The 18,662-nt window shown below is 38.5% G+C and overlaps 1 protein-coding gene across 2 annotated transcripts; it reads right to left on the bottom strand.

Annotated features, from left to right (window-relative positions):
- Positions 1-1,250: 1,250 nt before the first annotated feature.
- Positions 1,251-18,658, bottom strand: themis2 (thymocyte selection associated family member 2). Of its 2 annotated transcripts, XM_041793798.1 has the most exons (7): positions 18,540-18,658; positions 17,333-17,453; positions 16,816-16,956; positions 16,305-16,730; positions 4,741-5,939; positions 4,377-4,494; positions 1,251-1,783 (listed from the first exon to the last, which is right to left on the bottom strand). In XM_041793798.1, exons 2-7 carry the CDS (start codon positions 17,433-17,435, stop codon positions 1,674-1,676), a joined length of 2,097 nt encoding a protein of 698 aa, XP_041649732.1. In that variant the 5' UTR covers positions 17,436-17,453; positions 18,540-18,658; the 3' UTR covers positions 1,251-1,673. The 2 variants fall into 2 exon arrangements, with proteins under 2 accessions (XP_041649732.1, XP_041649733.1); XM_041793799.1 differs by lacking the exon at positions 18,540-18,658 and having other exon boundaries at positions 1,251-1,780; positions 17,333-17,465.
- Positions 18,659-18,662: the final 4 nt, after the last annotated feature.

Below are 18,662 nucleotides of genomic sequence, written 5' to 3'. Positions count from 1 at the left end.
GGTGGTGGCAGCATCATGCTGTGGGGGGACTTCTTGGCTGCTGGCCCTGGAAGGCTTGTAAAGGTAGATGGTAAAATGAATGTGGCAAAATATAGGAAAATCCTGGAGGACAATCTTATTCAGTCTGCAAAAGAACTACAGCTTGGGATTAGATTTGTTTTCGGCATGACAATGACCCTATCCACGAATTTCCATATACAGCGTGCACGCCACGCACCGAAGCGGCACGGGTTTGCTCTGACTGAAAGGCGAGCGACTCGCCCACTGGGAGCGAGTCTAGAGCGCCGCACCGTGCCGCGCAGCCCTGATCATCAGGAAGAGATCACGGGAGAACTGCGAGTTCACGCAGGAATAGCATGTCAACAGCGGACTATTTTACCTTTTGAGGTTAATTTATCATCCTTTCCAGTATAAGTCCATGATATTATTGCTTCCTCCATTGAGTGAGTACATTAGGAAGTCAAAAGGTTCATGTTTGCTTAAAGGATCTGTGGTTTTGTGCAAAATTCTTTGGCTAAATATCACCCAAACTTAACTTTTCCTCTTCAAAGGTGCCTCTGTAGCTCTGTGACCCACTGACCTCTTGGTGACCCTTTGCTCTCGCTGCAGGATGAGACGTGATGTTGATATAGTGATGATTTGTGGCCGGGAGTCTGTGCATTGTGTTTTATTTTGAAAGAACCGGATGTTCTACTCTTGTGACTTCCATGGTTGGTGCTTTCTGAATGACGGTGAATTTATGAGGTTTGGCAGCGGCCAGCACCGAAATAGACCTGCAGCGTATTTGAAACGAAGCGGAGTGGAGAGGCGCTCGCTGGTGTTCTGCGGCATGCCGCGGTGCACACGCTGTTTATGGAAATTCGGGGTAAGCCTGCAGTGAAAGCTACACAGAAATGGTTTAAAGACAAAAAGGTGAATGTTTTGGAGTGGGCGAGTCAAAGCCAAGACCTCAATCCAACAGAGAATTTTAGCTGGACTTAAAAAAGGCTTTTCACGCCCAATCCCCATGCAACCTGACAGAGCTTGAGCAGTTTGGGGAAAAAAACAAAAAAACCCTGCAGTGTTCAGATGAGCAAGCTTAATTGAGACCTATCCACACAGTCTCAGTGCTGTGATTGCAGTCAAGGGTACATCTACTAAATACTGACTTGAAGGGGGTGAATATTTATGCAATCACTTACTTTTTATTACATATATTTATTAAAATTTTATACAAATTACTTTGTAGAAATCTGTTTTCACTGTGCCATTAAAGAGTTCTTTTTGCATTTTTTGTCAAAAAAGCCAAATTATATTGACCATGATTTATTTATAAAGCTAATAAAAGGGTAAAGCACCCATGCTGACTCCTTTTTATAGGCACTGTACAATCTTATAAACATCTTAAGTGCCCAAAGGTGCAGTCTATTCTCAGGAACCTGCATAAAATGTTATCTAAAATATCTAAGCTTATCCTTAACTAGCATTTAAAGGATTGATATTTAAACCACTTCTACAGTTTGCTTGGTCGAACGTTTAAACCAAATATAAGATGATATTCTTTGGTTCAGCAGTACAACATCACTCTTCAAAGTAGAGCTAAAAAAACCCTGCAATTACACATTCTACCTTGCTGCTCTGTTCAATAGTTCCAATGTCATATTGTGCTGCTGCAGACAGTGTTGTTAAATTTCTCAATAGAATATGATGCTCTCCTGCGCCGTCTTCATCATTGTTATCAGATTTTCATCCACGGTTTCATAGTCATGGTCGCTGTCCACATCTGCTGCCACTTCACATGCTGCTGTGAAAAGAAAAGTTAAAACTATTACTGTTTAACAATTGTAATAAATTGAATTAAAAAACAAAATTCAACTGACAGTTTTTTGTCTCTGTGATGTACATAAGCTTCAAGATTTCATGCATCTACACATTGTATTTCTCTTCTTTTTTCCTGAGACAATAAGCAAATTTCGGTTGTTTTCTTAAGATATCAACCTATTTATTTCATTATTATATAGTTATCATATTCAGTTGTCAAGAAATTAATGTGTTTTATGGGAAAACCTGCCTTTTTTATCTCAGGATGATGAGATAAATAAGTCAAGCTCTTGGGTAAATAATCTAAATCTACTCATCATTTCAGGAAAACAAAAAAATATATAGATGTATGCTTGTTTAGTGTTTTTTTTTCTCCCAAAATATTCATTTGGTGCAATGACCCTGATAGTTCTCCTGCTCACCAGTCACGTTATTACTGTGAACAAAGACTACATCTCTTTAGCCAACCCAAACATACAGTTTAGCATGATGCAATAAAAATAACCACTACAGCTAGAGGTGGTTCTCAACTGTTGGGTCTGGATCCAAAAGTTGGTCACAGAGCTGGTCCTAGCAGGTTAAAAAGGTGCGCCTGGAAAAAATCCATCCCAGGCAAAAATCTATGATGTGTGGAAGCCCTAAGCAGCCATCAATAGATTTTATTTTACCCCCTACATTTGTCTATGATAACTAGCAAACTATGGTGCTTCTCTCAAGATTTTAATGAATTTGGCTTCTTTTCTCAGGATAAACAAAGCTGGTTTTCCCAAGATAAGATAATTCTTTGAGATATTTCCATAAAATTTCCATGCTACCTTAGGAAAATGGAGTAAAATAAAATGTATGCATGTGTCCTCGCAGGGCTTTTGGCATGAAACACATCTGTTTTGTCCTTTCTCCTTATTTATCATATTTTTCCCATCTAAGGTCCAAACTAACGTTTTTCATTAAAGAGATTTGGGTGGTTGACATTTTTAGAATATGGATTGTGATTTTCATAAGAAGGGGATGGTGGGTCCTGATGCCCAGCTGATCAGTAGAGAACCACTGCACAAGAACACATAATGAATACTACCTCCCAACTAAAGATAGTCCCAAAGCAACATGCTACACATTTGAGCTTGTCCACTTTTGCTGATTTTAGAAGGGATTAAGCCTGTTATACAGTAATCAAGCATTTGGTTTTATTTTAGACTCTGCTTTCTTGTTATGTAAATGGGCTTACACCTTGTCCTAACAGCATGGGAACATCAGTCACTTGATCAGATCTAACGCATGCTGTCGATATTGCATTCATTAAAAACTGAATTTTCTTTCCTGTGAATTTCAAGTTCCCCTTGTAAATACTGAAAATAGTGCTTTTATTTTGGATGCAGACACACGAAAGTGTTGCAGATTGTAATTTGGTCAAACAAACATGATATGAATATTGTTAAAGCTTAACTATCTCCACTTTGTAAACCAAGCTAACAAGCTCTGTTGAGGGTGGAAAGTTAAAGAAAATTCATGAAGTATTCCTGTCAGAATCTCCAGATGCCTTGACATCTCCCTTTGTTACTCACTCCTCTGCCATCTTAACTACAAGCTACAGAGGGAAAAATAGGGCAAAGATGGCTTTGTCCAGTGCATACTGTTTGCAGTTAGGACGTGCTGTTAGAGTTGAATCCTAAGGATGAATAAAAAGTCTGTTGGTACGTTTCATTTAATTGCAAAAATTTCATAAAACATGCACCCAGAACATATAATTTCATCTTGGATGTCGGAGCAACCGCCAGTACAGCTGTTTTTTGTAACCGCACGTCCAGCTGAAAACAGTTCATACTTTTGGAACAGTGCCACGCTCCTCAATGCCACTTCTTTCTTACTGACCAATCAAAATCAAGAAGAGGCTTGATTTCTGATAGAAACAGAAATACTCAACTGACTTGTCTTTTTGATGATTTAAATTCCCAGTCAACAGCTGCTACTAATGCCAGGACATGAATCCTTAACATTTTTCATATTCCCTGGCTATGTTTCAGTGAACAAAAGAAAGTATCAAGCACTTAGTGCTATTCAAAACAATAGACACTACTGAGAGAAGTGGAAGTCATCTTTGGTAACCAAGCAAAAATAGTTGCTCGTAAGAAGTGCTCTGAAGTAAAAGTTGTGGGCGCTGCCAGTGGAAATTAAAGTGGCAGCTGTATCAAAATTACATTTACTGGGAAAAATAATGTACACCTTAAAGCTCAAGAGAGAAGCTTTTAGTTTATAATGACTTTGGTGACCCCTGTGGACCATGTAGCACAGCTGATGTTACTGCTGTAGTATGAAATTTTTTGTCTTTTCACGAACAAATCTATTAATTAGAACAGTGAATCTCTGCTGTGAGAAACTTGTCAGAAAAAGCTTATTCTGCAGCTTCTGTTCATCACTTCATCTGACACCTACCCCGCAGCAGCAGACACAGAAATAACCACAAGAAACAGAAAACATTTACGCTAAAAGTCTGAGTTGAAAACTCCACAGGAGCTTTATCATCAGAATAGTCCTACACATGTCACCAGTTTGTCTTCTTGACTCAGAGGGAAGCTCACCTTTTTTCTTTGAATCATCTCTTTGCACATAAGTGTTCGGCAGAGCCTTGGCTGATGTCATCTCAGGTGTTGAGTGCTTTCGTGGTACGATCGGTGGAGGCTGATCATCTGAAACAACCTGTACAGAAAAAGAAAGCCACTTTTTTTAAACAAAAAGAGGAAGCATCTTGCGTTTGCATAGTCTGATGTTTCTGACCAGTTTAAGATTTCCTGAAAGCCAGGCTGTGAGAAAAATGCAAACATGAGGTGACTGTGGTTTTACAAAGAAGAAAGAGGACATATGAGAAAAGAGATCAAATATAAACTACAAAAAGATATGAAGCAGTTGTGTGGGCCATAAACATGCATGAAAAGCTAAACTTACTGGAGGTGGGGGAGCTGGGGGCCTTTTTTTGCTGTTCAAAGTCAAATCAGCAACCTCTTTGGTGGGTATGCTTTTGTGTGCTCTGTGTTTAGACTTGTCAACCTTGGATGACTTCTTAGACGGTTTTCTTGCCTTGCAAGACTGTGAGGAAGAGAGATTCCTCTTTGGTGGTCGAGGTGGAGGAGCTGCATCTGAGTCCCCTTGTTTTTGAAATTCATAAAAAAAATTGTCCGTCACTTCTGTAACTCTATCCACACAGCACTTTGGCGGCTGACCGCTGGGCCATGGAAGAGGGTCTCTGGTGAAAGACACGGACATAGAGAGCCACTTGGTTGGGATTTCAAAACACTGGCCAGGACTGTGTAGAAAGCTGGCCTGGATGATGGGCTCTAACATCGCCGCCTCTATTCGGACACATGCAAACCCAGCCAGTGGATCAGTGTCCAGTTCGGTGTCCCGGCTCACCACTTTAACATCCAGCGGCAAGCTAAACTCCTTCCCCAGGTCCCTGAGTTTGTACTTCTTGTTATCACTGAGCACCTCCACAAAGTGACCCTGCATATACAGAGGCAGAAAAACCTCCTCTTTCTCATCCTGCTTCATCTCCTCTTCATCATCCTCATCGTCAGACTCTTGGAGGCGCTGACACAAAAGAGCCTCCACTGACTGCTTCTGCCCTTTGCTGTCTTCACAAGGCAGCTCCATCCTCTCACAGCGAAGGACCTCCAGCTGTTCTCCCACACTGAGGGCAGGCACACCCTCTTCTTCCACTTCTTCACAGTTCCTTGTCACGCTCACCTTCAGACCTGGAGCATGGACTGAAGCAACATAAAGCTGGTAAACTGAATTAAACTCCCTGGGTCGCCTCCGAAATCTTCCCCCATACTGCTGAGACACCAGGAAGTACTGCTGCATCTTTCTGCTCTTCATGTTGGATACTAAAACCAAAGCTGATGTTCCTTTCTTGTGGAAAACCAGGCGGTTGTGCTGGTTAAGGTCTGACAACCAGCTGCTCTTGAACAGAGGGCGACTCTCTGGACTTTCTACGATTTCCACAACTGCAGGGAACGATTCATCCGGCTGGGATAAGACCTCTGTGAGACTGAGCGGGGTCACAAAGTTGGCGTCCTTACACAAATCAGTGACATCAATCACATCCACCTCTAGGCTGGAGGGAAATTTCAACACACTCTTACGTACTGTGGGAGAAAGGAGAGGGATTATGAAATCATAGCAGAAGCACGTAAGCAATTCTACAGTATCAGCAATGTAAGAGGAACTTAACTGTAAAGAAAAGGAAGGCATGTTTTTACAGAGCACCATTCATGCACAGAGTGATTCAAAGTGCTTGACAGTTCTAAAAACAGAACTTCAGGGCATTGAAAGATAGCCGAAAGACATTAAAATGAAAAATAAGAAGAACTATAACAAAATTATATTCAGCAGAAATAAGAAAAGAAAAACAACTTGCAAAGTTGGTTAAGATATTCCATCACTTAAAAAATAGATATTAATCAGGATGCCAGATTGGGTGCCCATAGGCAGAGGCTATAGTCCTCAACGCACTGGTCTTTCTTGTCCTATCAAATAAAGGCAAATTGGCCAAAAAAGAATATTTAAAAAATATAAACAAATATTGAACTAAAAGAGTTGTTTAAAAGAAGCTAAGAGGAGATTAAACTTATGGGAATGCAGCAGTAAATAATGTTTTAAGACATGTTTTAAAAGAGCTAACAGATGTAGAAAGTCTCAGCTTCTCTGGTACTTTGCTTCAGCATAGTATGGCATATGAACTACAAGCTGACTTGGTTCTAGTTCTGGGAAAAGTTAGCCAAGAGGGCCTGAGGGATCTGGATGCCTCATACAGTTTACACAGTTCAGGAAGGTATTTTGGCCCAAAATAATTAAAACCACAGGTGGAAAAAAATCTAATTAAATTTACTCAGAGTAAAGAGGGTTTTTTCCCATGTACTTGTCCTTTTTTGAGTAGATTTTGAAATCAGTACTTTTACCTCTACTTAAGTGAGTTTTAACTAGAATAACTGTACTTTACTTGATTACAATACTAATACTTTTCCACTCCTGCTGACTACACAGTAGCACATAACAAGAGCATTAAAACCCAGAAAAACTGGACACAGCAAAAACATGGAGTGTTGATATCTCAGTGTTTAACATTTCAAAGTTGATTTTAACTTCTTGTCTTCAGTGTTGGAGTTATATGACCCACCAGTGTCAAGTTTAACTCTGAAAAGTTCAGTTCATCTATTCTCTGCCCCCTGCCCATTTACTGTTGGGCAGTGTTTAGATGTGTTTTATAAGTGTCTAACTGTGTTTGGATGTTCCCTGTTACACAGGGATCGCTGCTGGGGTTCTTTTGGTCGTGTTTCTGGTGGATTTTTTTTTTTTTTTTTTTTTTTTTTTTTGCTGTTAGACACTTTTGCACCACGAGTGACGGTTCCACTGAGTTTGATATGCCAGCTGTGAGTTTAGGTGCGCCTAAAGCAGTGGCTCTCTACTGGGTGAGTTATGGGACCCACCATCAACTCCTAAAGAGAACTGCTACCCCTAAGGGCCACACACTAGATGATTTTTTAATCTGAAATGATTTTAAAACCGTCAGAGACCACAGACTTCAGGACAAATTCCAAAGATTTGTCATCTTTAATCCTCTGAACGCACACACTAGACAACTCAGCCAGACTGTCAGATCACTGGAGACCACACACCTGCCGACCTGCCTACGACCTTGTGTGATCACGTGACTTCAGAAAAAAAAAAAACAAAACAAACAAAAAAAAAAAAACACAGATGTCTGTCGATACTGTCTTGCTGTCTCTCCACAACAGGCTGTCCTAGCATGTGTTACAGATGCAGCAACAATCATAAAACAGGGGAAGGACTCAGGACAAAATCCTGTCTGCAATCAAGGTACAGTTGTGTTTATGGTTGAGCGGTGAAAGTACCTATGATTTGTCTGGTGACGCTACTGGTGTGCTTGATCTCATTGGTTGTTGTGGGTACTCCGTCAGCGGCACTATTGACCTAGAATCGTAAATTTCAAACATGTTTGATATTTATGATTCAGGGTTTGGGAGGCTTCAATGTGGTTTGGAGCAGTAAATGAATCATGTTGACACCACACACATGCAGACTACTCAGACAAATAATCGTTTGCAACGAGGCTCCAATCGATATACACCCCCACAATCGTCGGGGGAGTCAAATCCTGGCTAAAATCGGGCTTAAAATCCTGTAGTGAGTGGCCGGCCTAAGACAGTACAAAAGGTGTAACAAAACAATTAAACAGGAGAAAAACATGCATTTTTTTTATAGAGTCTTATAGACAATTTGGTACAATTTTTCCTAGGCACAGATCGTCGACCCTTTTTTGATCCCGACCCACCAGTTGAGAACTGACTGAACGGACACATAGTGCATCATCTTCATCAGTCTGCATTGCCTTGCTATGAGGTTGACTCTCTGCTTTGTTCCTGCCAGAGGAAACCCACCTTGCCACACATTTTCAAGTTACTGCAGCTCTTTTACATTGTAAATGTGTAGTTTGAGTTTATGTAGTGTGGACCAGCAGACACTTTTAAAGTGTTTAATTGAACTCTGTACGAGTTTAATTTTGCTGTTAATTTTGCTGTGTATTTCACTTTATTATAGAGGTGTGATGTTACCAGAACATTCTGATTGGAGATCGATTCTCTTATTGTTCTTCCCAATAAGGAAAAATTATATTTTACCTTACAACTCCTCAGTAGCTACTCAGGTACAAGTTCTTCTGTATCTTCTTTGGACAGAAATCTTTTCTGATTTTTGCCATATGGTTTTAGATGGAAATAGGCTGATTTTGTAACTTTCTTTTTTCTTGTTTTGTTTCTGATTTATTTATAATTTTTCAAGTAAATTTTTCAACACATATAAGCACAATGGTCAATCATTTGCACAATGTCTGATTTGAAAACATACTGTAGAGCATTACACCTTATATAGACAATGGCAAGGCAGTAAGAGTGCTAAGAGGGCATTATTATGCAACCAAACCTAAAACAAACAGACAAAAAAAGAAAAAAAAAGCATAAACATTTGAAAACGATCACAATTAACAAACTATGCATCCCTCATGCTATTAATATAAGAGAATAAAACTCAATAGGTATGTGATTTTGGTAAAGTGAAGTTGAGAGGGTTGCTCAGCCAACTTGGTCAGCATCTAGTTGGAGGAATCTGACACGCCCCATAAAAGATAACTATACTTTGTTAAATTTTGGATTGAGGTTTCGAATTGAGTATCTAATTTTTTCTAATTTCATAAAGGATGAGACATCCTTTTTCAATTCAGTATGAGAAGGTGGTGGGGCATTAAAATAGCACACCTTGCTATCAAAGTGAGGAAGGCTATGAGCTCAACAAAGTGGGAGGGCAGTGCCTGGTCAGTAGGCAAGACCCCAAACAGGCCAACCAGTGGAGAGGGATGGATGGTAGCAGATGTGATGGCCGAGAGTGAAACAAATACAGATTTCCAACACTGAAATAGTGCTGGACAGGCCCAAAACACGCGTTCAAGACTAGCTGGTCCTGTATGGCATCTATTACAGTTAGGATCAATACCAGGATATATGCAAGCTAATTTACTTTTAGACCACTGGACTCTATGAATTACTTTGCACTGTAAAACTTTATGACGAGCACAAATAGATGAAGTATGAACACGTTTCTGAGCTGACTGGCAAACCTCAGTACTTATATCTGTGTTGAGCTCTTCAGACCAAGTATTCGCAGTTTATCAGAAACTGAAGGCTTGTACTCAAAAAGGATATTATAAAGCTAAGAGATTGTACCCTTGAGGACAGGATTAATATTTAAAATCGTGTCAAATCAAAGTATTTGGACAGCAGGAAACCAGGGAAGTTTTTACAGACAAAGTTTCGAGCTTCCAAATACTTAAAGAAGTGAGTTCTTGGCAGGGTAAATGCACAAGCTAATTGATCAAATGAAGCAAAGATCCCATTGATGTAAAGATGCTTAACAGAGACAATCCCATGGTCTTCCATGGTCTTCAAGCAAAAGCTTGATCCGAAATAGAGGTAGAGAACAAAGGGTGAGCATGCAGGGGGGTTAAGAGGGATACTGCTTTAAGTCCAAATTGACACCTGAGCTGAGTCCAGATCTTGAGACTGTTTTTCACTATAATATTGTTGGTGTACATTGATGATTGGGTCGTTAGGGGAAGGCATAAAAGGGACAGTAGTAAAGATGAACCACATGAGAACCTTTCAATCTAAAACCAGGATGGGGGTTGGTTATTACCACTACACCAGTGCAGTAACGTTCAAATGTTTGTAGCCCAGTAATAAAATTAAAAATTTTGGCAAGGCTAAACAACCAGCACATTCATCTTTATGCAGTTTATCCTGCCAGCAAGAGATAGAAGAAGAAGAGACCAACTTTGGAGATCTTGATTAACTTGAGCCAGCAAAGGTGGAAAATCACATTTAAACCGATCTGAGAAACTCTTTGTTACATAAATGCCTAGATATTTAAATATTTCTAGAGGTGTCTTAAATGGCAGCTTTGAGATGGGATAAGATAAGGCCGCATCATTAACAGGTAAAAGTTTGCTTTTATCTGTTTGTCTGTTTTGTGTCTGTCTTTATCCTCTGCAAAGCACATTGAGTTTACATTTGTATGAAAAGTGCTATATAAATAAAATTGAATTGAATTTTATGAAAATTTAATTTATAGCCAGAAATCTTCCTGAAATCATTCAATACGGCTAACACCAGAGGAATAGAATGGTCAGGATCAGAAATAAATAGTTAAAGATCATCAGCATACAAGGCCAATCTATGTCCAGTACCCCCTCTTGAGATTCCACATATCAGACCAGTTCTGAGGGCTACTGCCAGGGGTTTAATAGCAATTGCGAACAATAACGGCGAACGAGGGCAACCCTGCCGAGTACCACGATTAAGGGGAAAATAGTCGGAGTAATCACTGTTTGTACGGACACAAGCCAGAGGAGACTTGTATAGAAGCTTAATCCATGAGATAAAATTGTCACCGAATCCAAATTTTTTTTTAATGTGTAGAACAAATAAGACCACTTAACTTTTTGGCGTCCATTGAAATAACCATCTCAGGAGTATTAGGAGATGAGAGTGAATATAATATATCAAATAGCCATCTGATATTTTGAAAAGAACGTCTATTCTTAACAAACCCTGTTTGGTCGGTGGAAATTATTTTTGTCAGGACTGTCTCTGAACGGTTTGCAAATACCTTGGCTAAAAGCTTAACATCCGTACAAAGCAGAGGAATGGGGAGAAAGTTGCTACACCGGAGTGGATCTTTGTCCTTTTTTAGAACAAGAGTGATAATGGCCTGCCGTAATGTTGGGGGGAGTATACCAGATTGTAATGATTCATTAAACATATCTAATAAAAGTGGGGACAATTTATCAGCAAAGGCTTTAAAAGATTCAGCAAGGAAACCATCTGGACCTGGACTTTTACCACTCTGCATTGCCTTTAACGCGTTTTTAATGTCTTCAACCTTCAAGGGTTCATCTAGTTGGGCAGATGTTTCAGGATCAAAGGATAGAATATTTAGATCTCTAAAGAAGTTTATGTATTCCATTTCATCAGATGAGCTCTCTGATGTATACAATGAAGCAGACAAGTTTTTAAACTTACTATTGATGGACTGAGGATTTAGAGCTGTACCAACTGCAGTTTCTATTTGAGTAATATGCGATGATGAGGAGGATTGCCGAATTTAGTGAGCGAGTATTTTACTTGGCTTATCGCTAAACTCATAAAAATTATAACAGGATTTTAACAGTAACTCCGATGTTTCATATAATACTAGAATATCAAACTCAGCCTTTTCTGAAGTACTTCTTTGGTAAGATGGTCGCTTACAGGTTTCACAGATTGCCAGATCTTTGACTTTAAAGCAGTGGAAGCGCAGGATGACAGATTGCGTCCAGTTGTTGGAGACGTGTGTCGGCCTCAGTAGTGGTAGTTTCCAGGGAAGTGATGCACTGCCCGTGGTCTGTGACCATACAGAGAATGTTGTCCAGCGTGGATGCCAGTGACTCAAATGACGATTTGAAATCAGCCTCCAGAGCCTCTCTGAGGCCATTTAGCAGCAAGCTAAATTCAGCCATAGGTATGCTAGAAGGCAGGGAAGACGTAGATTCCTTGTCTTTTACAGATGATTTTCCCTTTGACTTGGTCAATTCTGGATGAGTGTACAATAACACTAACTTCTGACTACTACCAGCACTTAACAATTGAAATAGCGAGGTTTTAAATGTAAATGAAAGAGCAATTGCGGGAGCGAACTAAACACGAGTCTACTCCGTGCACCTCATACTGGAAGTCGTAACTTTCTTAATGTAGATTTAAGTGTCATTGAGTCAAGGTAAGCACTCACTTTTACTTTTCTTCTTTAGGGCCAGAGTCAAGTGTTTCAGCTTTTTCTGGCACATCCACTCACTGACTCTTTCAACACCAAACAGTGATAATAAAGGACTGTAGTCCTGTGATGACACTGAGATATACAGTTGTGTGTCATCTGCATAAAGGTGGCAGGAAAGTGGCTAAAAGGTGTCCAAAGGACTAGTGACAAAAGGAAAAGACTGTACCTCTTCATTGTCTTTCTTATGTGCACAGAAGGAAATATTATCAGCAAAATGCAAGTGGTCTATTGTAATCTGCAGAGGCAGTCTGTTAGTATTAATCTGCTGTTATCTCCTCTCTGGGTTCTGTAGAAGTATAACCCAGGTTTGTCTCATCATCAGTTAGTGAATCTAACTAAAAACAATCTTCTTCCTGCTTCCAAGATAAGTGAGCATTATGTGTAAATCTCAAGTTATGCAACAATCTTCCCATGCGTGATCTGCCTGGTCCCTCCACATTTTTAAGTCACAGCTGAAAACCAATTCAGCTCTAACTTACTTGGTTCCTTCTTGTTACTCACATTATATTATGTTTTATTGAACAGGTAACATTTTTATGGTTGCACTGCATTGATCTAAATCTACCTTATACTTCCTACCTCATTTGACTTTTTTCAATTTAACCTTTATTTAGCCAGGAAAAAACCTTGGTAAGAATAAAAATATCGTTTTCAAAAGTGTTCTAAACAAGACAGTCAGCCTAGTTAACAGAGTAACAGACAGAACAATTAAACACAACATAACAAATTGAAACTAATATTTGCCAAAATCAGCAACAATCAGATAAAGCATCTGCAGTCAGATGTGTCTGCCTCCAAGTCATCTAAACTCCTCTTTAGAGTGTCTAACAAGACCAGGTCAAGTTTTAGGTGTTTTTGCAATTCATTCCAAGCAACAAGAGCAGCAACGTTCTCCTTCAGTTCAGTTCTGATATTTTGAACTGATTATAAGAAAAGACACTGGGACATCAGAGAATGCGTTTCTGTTTTCTCCTGACAGATGTAGTTTAGAGGGTCTAAAGGAAGTAGACTGAGAACAGCCTTGTTAAGAATACACCAATGTTTCGGTTTTCATGTAGAAAAAGCAGACCATACAGCACATTCATAAACAAACTGTGATCTGTAAAAAAAGAAATGAACCTCAGAGCTCCTTAATACACAATGTCCAGAGTATGCAACTTGTTGATTAATTTGGTGTTTTATTATAAATGTGAGTGCTCTCGATTTAATTTCTCTTGGTTGTACAGTAATTTTGTCAGAGTGTGTTGTTTTTAATGTGCTTTATTAAGAAAATTTGACTTGAGCGAAAGACAATGACGTCCTAACTGACTGCACTTCCCTTTTGTGCAGAGGCCTCCTGACATCTCTTCATCAGAGCAATTCAGGAGACATGCAAGTGCATGTATTTCAGTCTATGTATGTGTGAAATGTTCAATAACAATGCAAAATTGAGGGATTTATAAAAGCCTATCTTCTTCTTAATTATATATGTGAAAAGACTTCTCTTGCTTCAATTCAAGTCAACTGTATCATTTCAATCTTTGCTGTGGAAAGTGTTGAAAAAGTCTTTCTGCAGTGGGATGTTCATTACTTTGTCTGACACCTACTTTTTGCAGCAGTTTGACGCAAAACTGTCTATCTTTATCCAACTGTCTTGTTTGTTTTCTAGCTGATAGGCTTAATATTACCTTCATTCTGTTCATAACCAGCTGGAGATCTCAAACAGATGTAGGCTTTGTTGTACATTATATATTATGTTATCATAAAAAAGATATGGGATTTTATTAATGTTTAAGGTATGTTTGCCTGATTTACTTTTCTATATGTGTATTTGCTTTTTCTTTTAAAGTGCTTTTCGCATAAAATATGGATCTTCTAAAGGGAAGTGTAACTGAAGTAACTAATGAATAGATATGATTATTTTTTATTCTCTGTCTGTCAACATAAATGCTAAATTATGTTTTTTTTTTTCTTTTTTCCCCTGTTAACACAAATTTACTTTTATTCAAATATTATGGTTGTTTGCTGTAAACTTCTAATTATGACAACCCTATTTAAAGGCCAACTTTCTTTTTCAAGTCAACTGTTGCTTCATTTTGTTTTCACATATCAAGACATCCAATTAGAGGCCTCATATGCATTTTGTGTTGTTATTTTATGATGATAAATGACAAATTTTTGTTGAAATTATATGAATAAATGTTGTTCCATCGCTTGTGTAAATTATCAATTATATAGAATGTGCTTAAAAATCCTTTTGACATGCACAGCTTCACCAGTCAGAGCAGCAATCACAAGCGATCATATCATTACATAAGAGCAGCATGTGTAAAATACTCAGTCTGTTGTAAATGCACTAAATTATATCGGCCCTATATTAACAAGTTTCAACTTTCATTTGAAACTTATTAATGAGCTGACTCACTGATGTGTGTGCCAAAGTCCGGGTAAATCCAGAATGAGGTCAATAAAGTCCAGTCTATAAACTGAATCTTTATGGTGGTCATTTAAGATCATTATTTGGTTTGAATTATAGTTTAATCCATTACTTTTTTATCCCTATTGTCAACTCCGTCAGATGATGGTTTTGTTCATTTAAAAAAAAAAAAGAATTATCCTTGGTTCATTTCATTCTGCTCATTTGTCAATAAACCAGCTAATCTATATGCAATAAAATTTCTTTTTAAAAAGATTAGTTTATTATGGCTAATATTTAAAATTTAGTTAGAAAATCATGAAATTCAGAAATGTGATATTTCAGATACATTAAAGATATAAAAAAGAGAAAATAATGTGTTTTATTATCAAATATCATTACTGAATACTGGTTTTAGATAACTGAAAACTTGAAATTCATCCTGAATTGATAAAAAAAAAATAAAACACATTTTAGTTTGCCTGATAGAGCTTACAAAAAATCAAGATAGGATGGGCACAAAAAATATTTTGGAAAAAAAGTTGAATTAAGAATGTGTTCCTTCACACATCTGTGAGTTGAGACCTCATTTTGTTAAAATATCCACTTTAAATGATTGTAGTTTAACCAAAGTAAAAAGTCACATTTGTCATACATGTTTTGTCCCTTTTCTAAAGAATCAGTAATATATATCTTGTATGTTCTCTCTTGTGCATATCAAATGGAAATACACAGCGAAAAAATAAAGTTTGACAATTAAATTTAACACCGAAAACATTTGTATAAGTATGGGAAAGAAATTGATTGATGTGACCTGCAGTGGATCATTTTTTAAGTCAAAATGTCTCTTTTTCAAGGTTTTCTGGGGGATTATTTGCAGTGGTTCTCAAATGGTGTGGCAAGGTATGCTGGTGTGCCTTGAGGCAATCTTGGTGTGCCGTAGGACAGTCTACAGTCATACATTATCACTACAACTAAACAACAACTTGAGTTAGTGTTAAATGATTGGAAGACGCTATTTTGTGTGAATATGGATATGGTGTGCTTTCAGATTCTGGTTAGATCTTGGGTCTGTCTTTGGCAAAAATAGTTTGAAAACCCCTGATCTAGTGTATGTCGGTGTGTCCTAAGAGCCTGCGGCTATTAGATATACCACACACAGTTTTATGCACAGTTACCTTTTCCTTCTGAAGCAAGATTAGTAAGATGGACCCTACAAAAAATTAGTCTAGGGGCCCATGACCACCTTAATCCACCACTGTCAAAAGGCTATCATTTTTGTCCCCTCAATATGACTTGTTTGTATCTAACCGTACCACAAAGTATCATTACTTTACTGTGATCTTAAGCAAAAAATGTGTTTATATTATATCTATATCTATATTTATATTATTAGATTATATTTTCATATGAGCTTGTTTTTAGGGTCGTAAAATCTTATTCTTCACATAATCACTGGAGCTACACTGAGGATTAATGCGATGGTAAATGAATACAATATTTTACTCTTAATTCTAGTGAAACAGAAAGTGATAAATCATTTGAGTGGTTAAGTGGAAATGCTCCAATCCACTAAATGAAATGCAGTACTTATTGAAAGAAGAAGTGTAATTGTATGCCATTGTTACTGAGTTACATTAACTAAGTCACTTCAAAAAAAGAAAAATATTCTTACAGTTCATGATGGCATGGACCTGGTACACCGGACTGAAGATGACAGGATTCTCCCATTTGGTTGTGTTGACAAAATGAAACCTTCGACTTAGTAGGCAGGGTGAGGACAGGATCTCTTGCAGAGTGAAGCACTCCTCGCTCACACACTCCCTGAACTCCCCTTGGGCAGAGAGGGGGATACACACTTCTGCTGAGGCCTCTTGTTGTCCTTTTACCTGGCAGCGCACCTGATCCTCCTTGTTCACTTGCCGCTCAACAGAGAGCACAGTTAAAGCTCTTCCGGCACCCAGTGTGAAGTTTTCAAAGGTCATCTTGGAGCTGCAGGTGAATGTGAAGGGAAGGCAGGATTCAAGACCCACAGGCCTCAGGCTTAACATCTCCTCCACTGAGCTGTACGGCATCTCCTCAGGAACAATCCTGAACGAGCCTGAGAAACAGCAGTACGTTTCAGCAGTCAGCAACGAAACAAACATATCTGATCTAATGAGAATCTTTCTGCAGCTCAGACCCACCTGTGTGGTTAATGGGGAGCTCGAACTTCTCTTTGTTGCTGATGTCTTCACAGCAAACGGATAAGAGCTCAATATCAATGACCTTTATTAGATCCCCGGTAGAGAAGCATACCTCGCTCCCAGAGAGTTCATATATCGATCCTACAACAGAGGTGAAAAATAGGAGAAAAAGCACAAAAACAAATGAAAATTCTAGCATTAGCATGTAAATGAAGCATAAATTATATAACTTCTTACTTTTTTTTTAAGACAAAATCTTATGAACCCTACTTTGGATTTTTTTTCTCAATTTCAGTGATAAAAATAAAAACTTTTGCACTAACAAGCATAAATTACACCTTATTTTGGCTAAAGAAAATAAGGAAATGCATGATTTATAAATGTATATGCAATAGACAGAGACACAAAACAGAACTGCTGACATGAACAGTTTATACCAATCTCTGAACTCGTCTATTTTGTCCTAATCCGCAGTCATATCTTCAGTTCACAGTCAGTAGAACAATAAAAAACCTACCTTGGAAATAAACTCCAGAGCAAACTTGTAGAATTTTTGGCAGACAAGTTTTGTCCAATGAAGCGATGAGCTGCTGGAGCGGCAGCGCAGTTGTGCCTGCCATCACTGCTGCCTCAGAGTGCTGCGAGCAGAAAATGAAGGCAGGCACCAAATGACAAGAGCAGCATAAAAGCTTGATGTGTTCTCAGTTGAAAAACCACAAAAGCACAATGAGGAAGTAACAGGAGCTTTTCTGCACAATGCTTGCATTCACGGGCAGAGACCAATTGATTCGTCTTTAGCAATGTCATACTGTACTGAGAAATGTTAGTTATAAATTGATTGCTTAAGTGATTGCAGTATCAGCCTTGGAACCCCCCCCCCCAAAAAAAGAACCCACACCAAATAACCAAACAAGTTAAAATAATTTCTAAGATTTATACCTATCTTTTCTAAGGGATAACATGACATATCAAATGGATAAAATCCATTGTCTTTACAAAACCTAGCAAACCACATTAAAATTTTTTCTTGGCTGACTCGTTTGTATGTTTGAAGAATAAATAGAAAGATTTTGTGCAGAATAGAAAAATGTGTTGATGGATTTTGAAGGGCAGTAATGAAATTTCAATGATCAGGAAGGACATACAAATTACACCCAGAGTGGAAGACAAGGTCTCCTTGAAGCCTAGGTTAGTTGAATTTTAGTCACTCTGCCCTCTTTTATCTGCATATAAGCCCTGGTCCAGAATACCTTCCTTCAACAGGAAATTTCCCCCTCTCTTCTGTCACACTTACACAACCTTCTACTACATTACTGAAGAAAAAGACATCTCTCCTCACTTCCTTCCATTCATCTGCACTGTGAAGAATCCTCCCACTTCTGTGGCTGACAAGACAGCACCTCGCAGCTTCTGTCAAAACCCACAACACTTTCCAAGTGAACCCTCTTGCAGTCTAAATACACAGATGCTGTTTAAACCTCTGAGGGGGGGTTCCCCAACGTCTCCATGGCCCACCTTGGAAATGACCACCTTGAAGAACCACGTTTAGCAAATTAACAAGTAAAAATTGTAAAATGTTGTTCCAAATAAATCAAAGTGTGACATTACAATTAATCACACACAAGCCCTTTAAAGTGAGTGTGGGTTGGTTTCTTCTGGTTATGAAAACACTTTCTATCCAAAACAAGAAAATACATTGCAAACCTATTTTGTACAGCACATACCCTGAGACAGCTACCTGGAGTTTGACGCCATCTAGTGTTTCTTCAGGACACCAAACGTTGTTTTTCACAGTAACTTAACTTACTTCGTGTTCACCCATTCACGGTTGGTGATTTTTTTCAGTT

Source organism: Cheilinus undulatus, linkage group 8, assembly GCF_018320785.1.
Source record: "Cheilinus undulatus linkage group 8, ASM1832078v1, whole genome shotgun sequence".
Classification (NCBI taxonomy): Eukaryota; Metazoa; Chordata; class Actinopteri; order Labriformes; family Labridae; genus Cheilinus; species Cheilinus undulatus.
This window is presented reverse-complemented; position numbering and strand designations above follow the sequence as displayed.

Bases quoted from the DNA above. Each gene is read 5' to 3' on its own strand.
- themis2 (XM_041793798.1), bottom strand. From the start codon at position 17,435: ATGGCAGGCACAACTGCGCTGCCGCTCCAGCAGCTCATCGCTTCATTG. The intron at 4,495-4,740 runs GTAAGTTTAGCT...TTTTCTGTACAG, and splicing joins CCCCAGCTCCCCCACCTCCA to GTTGTTTCAGATGATCAGCC. The intron at 1,784-4,376 runs GTGAGCTTCCCT...TTCTTTTCACAG, and splicing joins AGATGATTCAAAGAAAAAAG to CAGCATGTGAAGTGGCAGCA.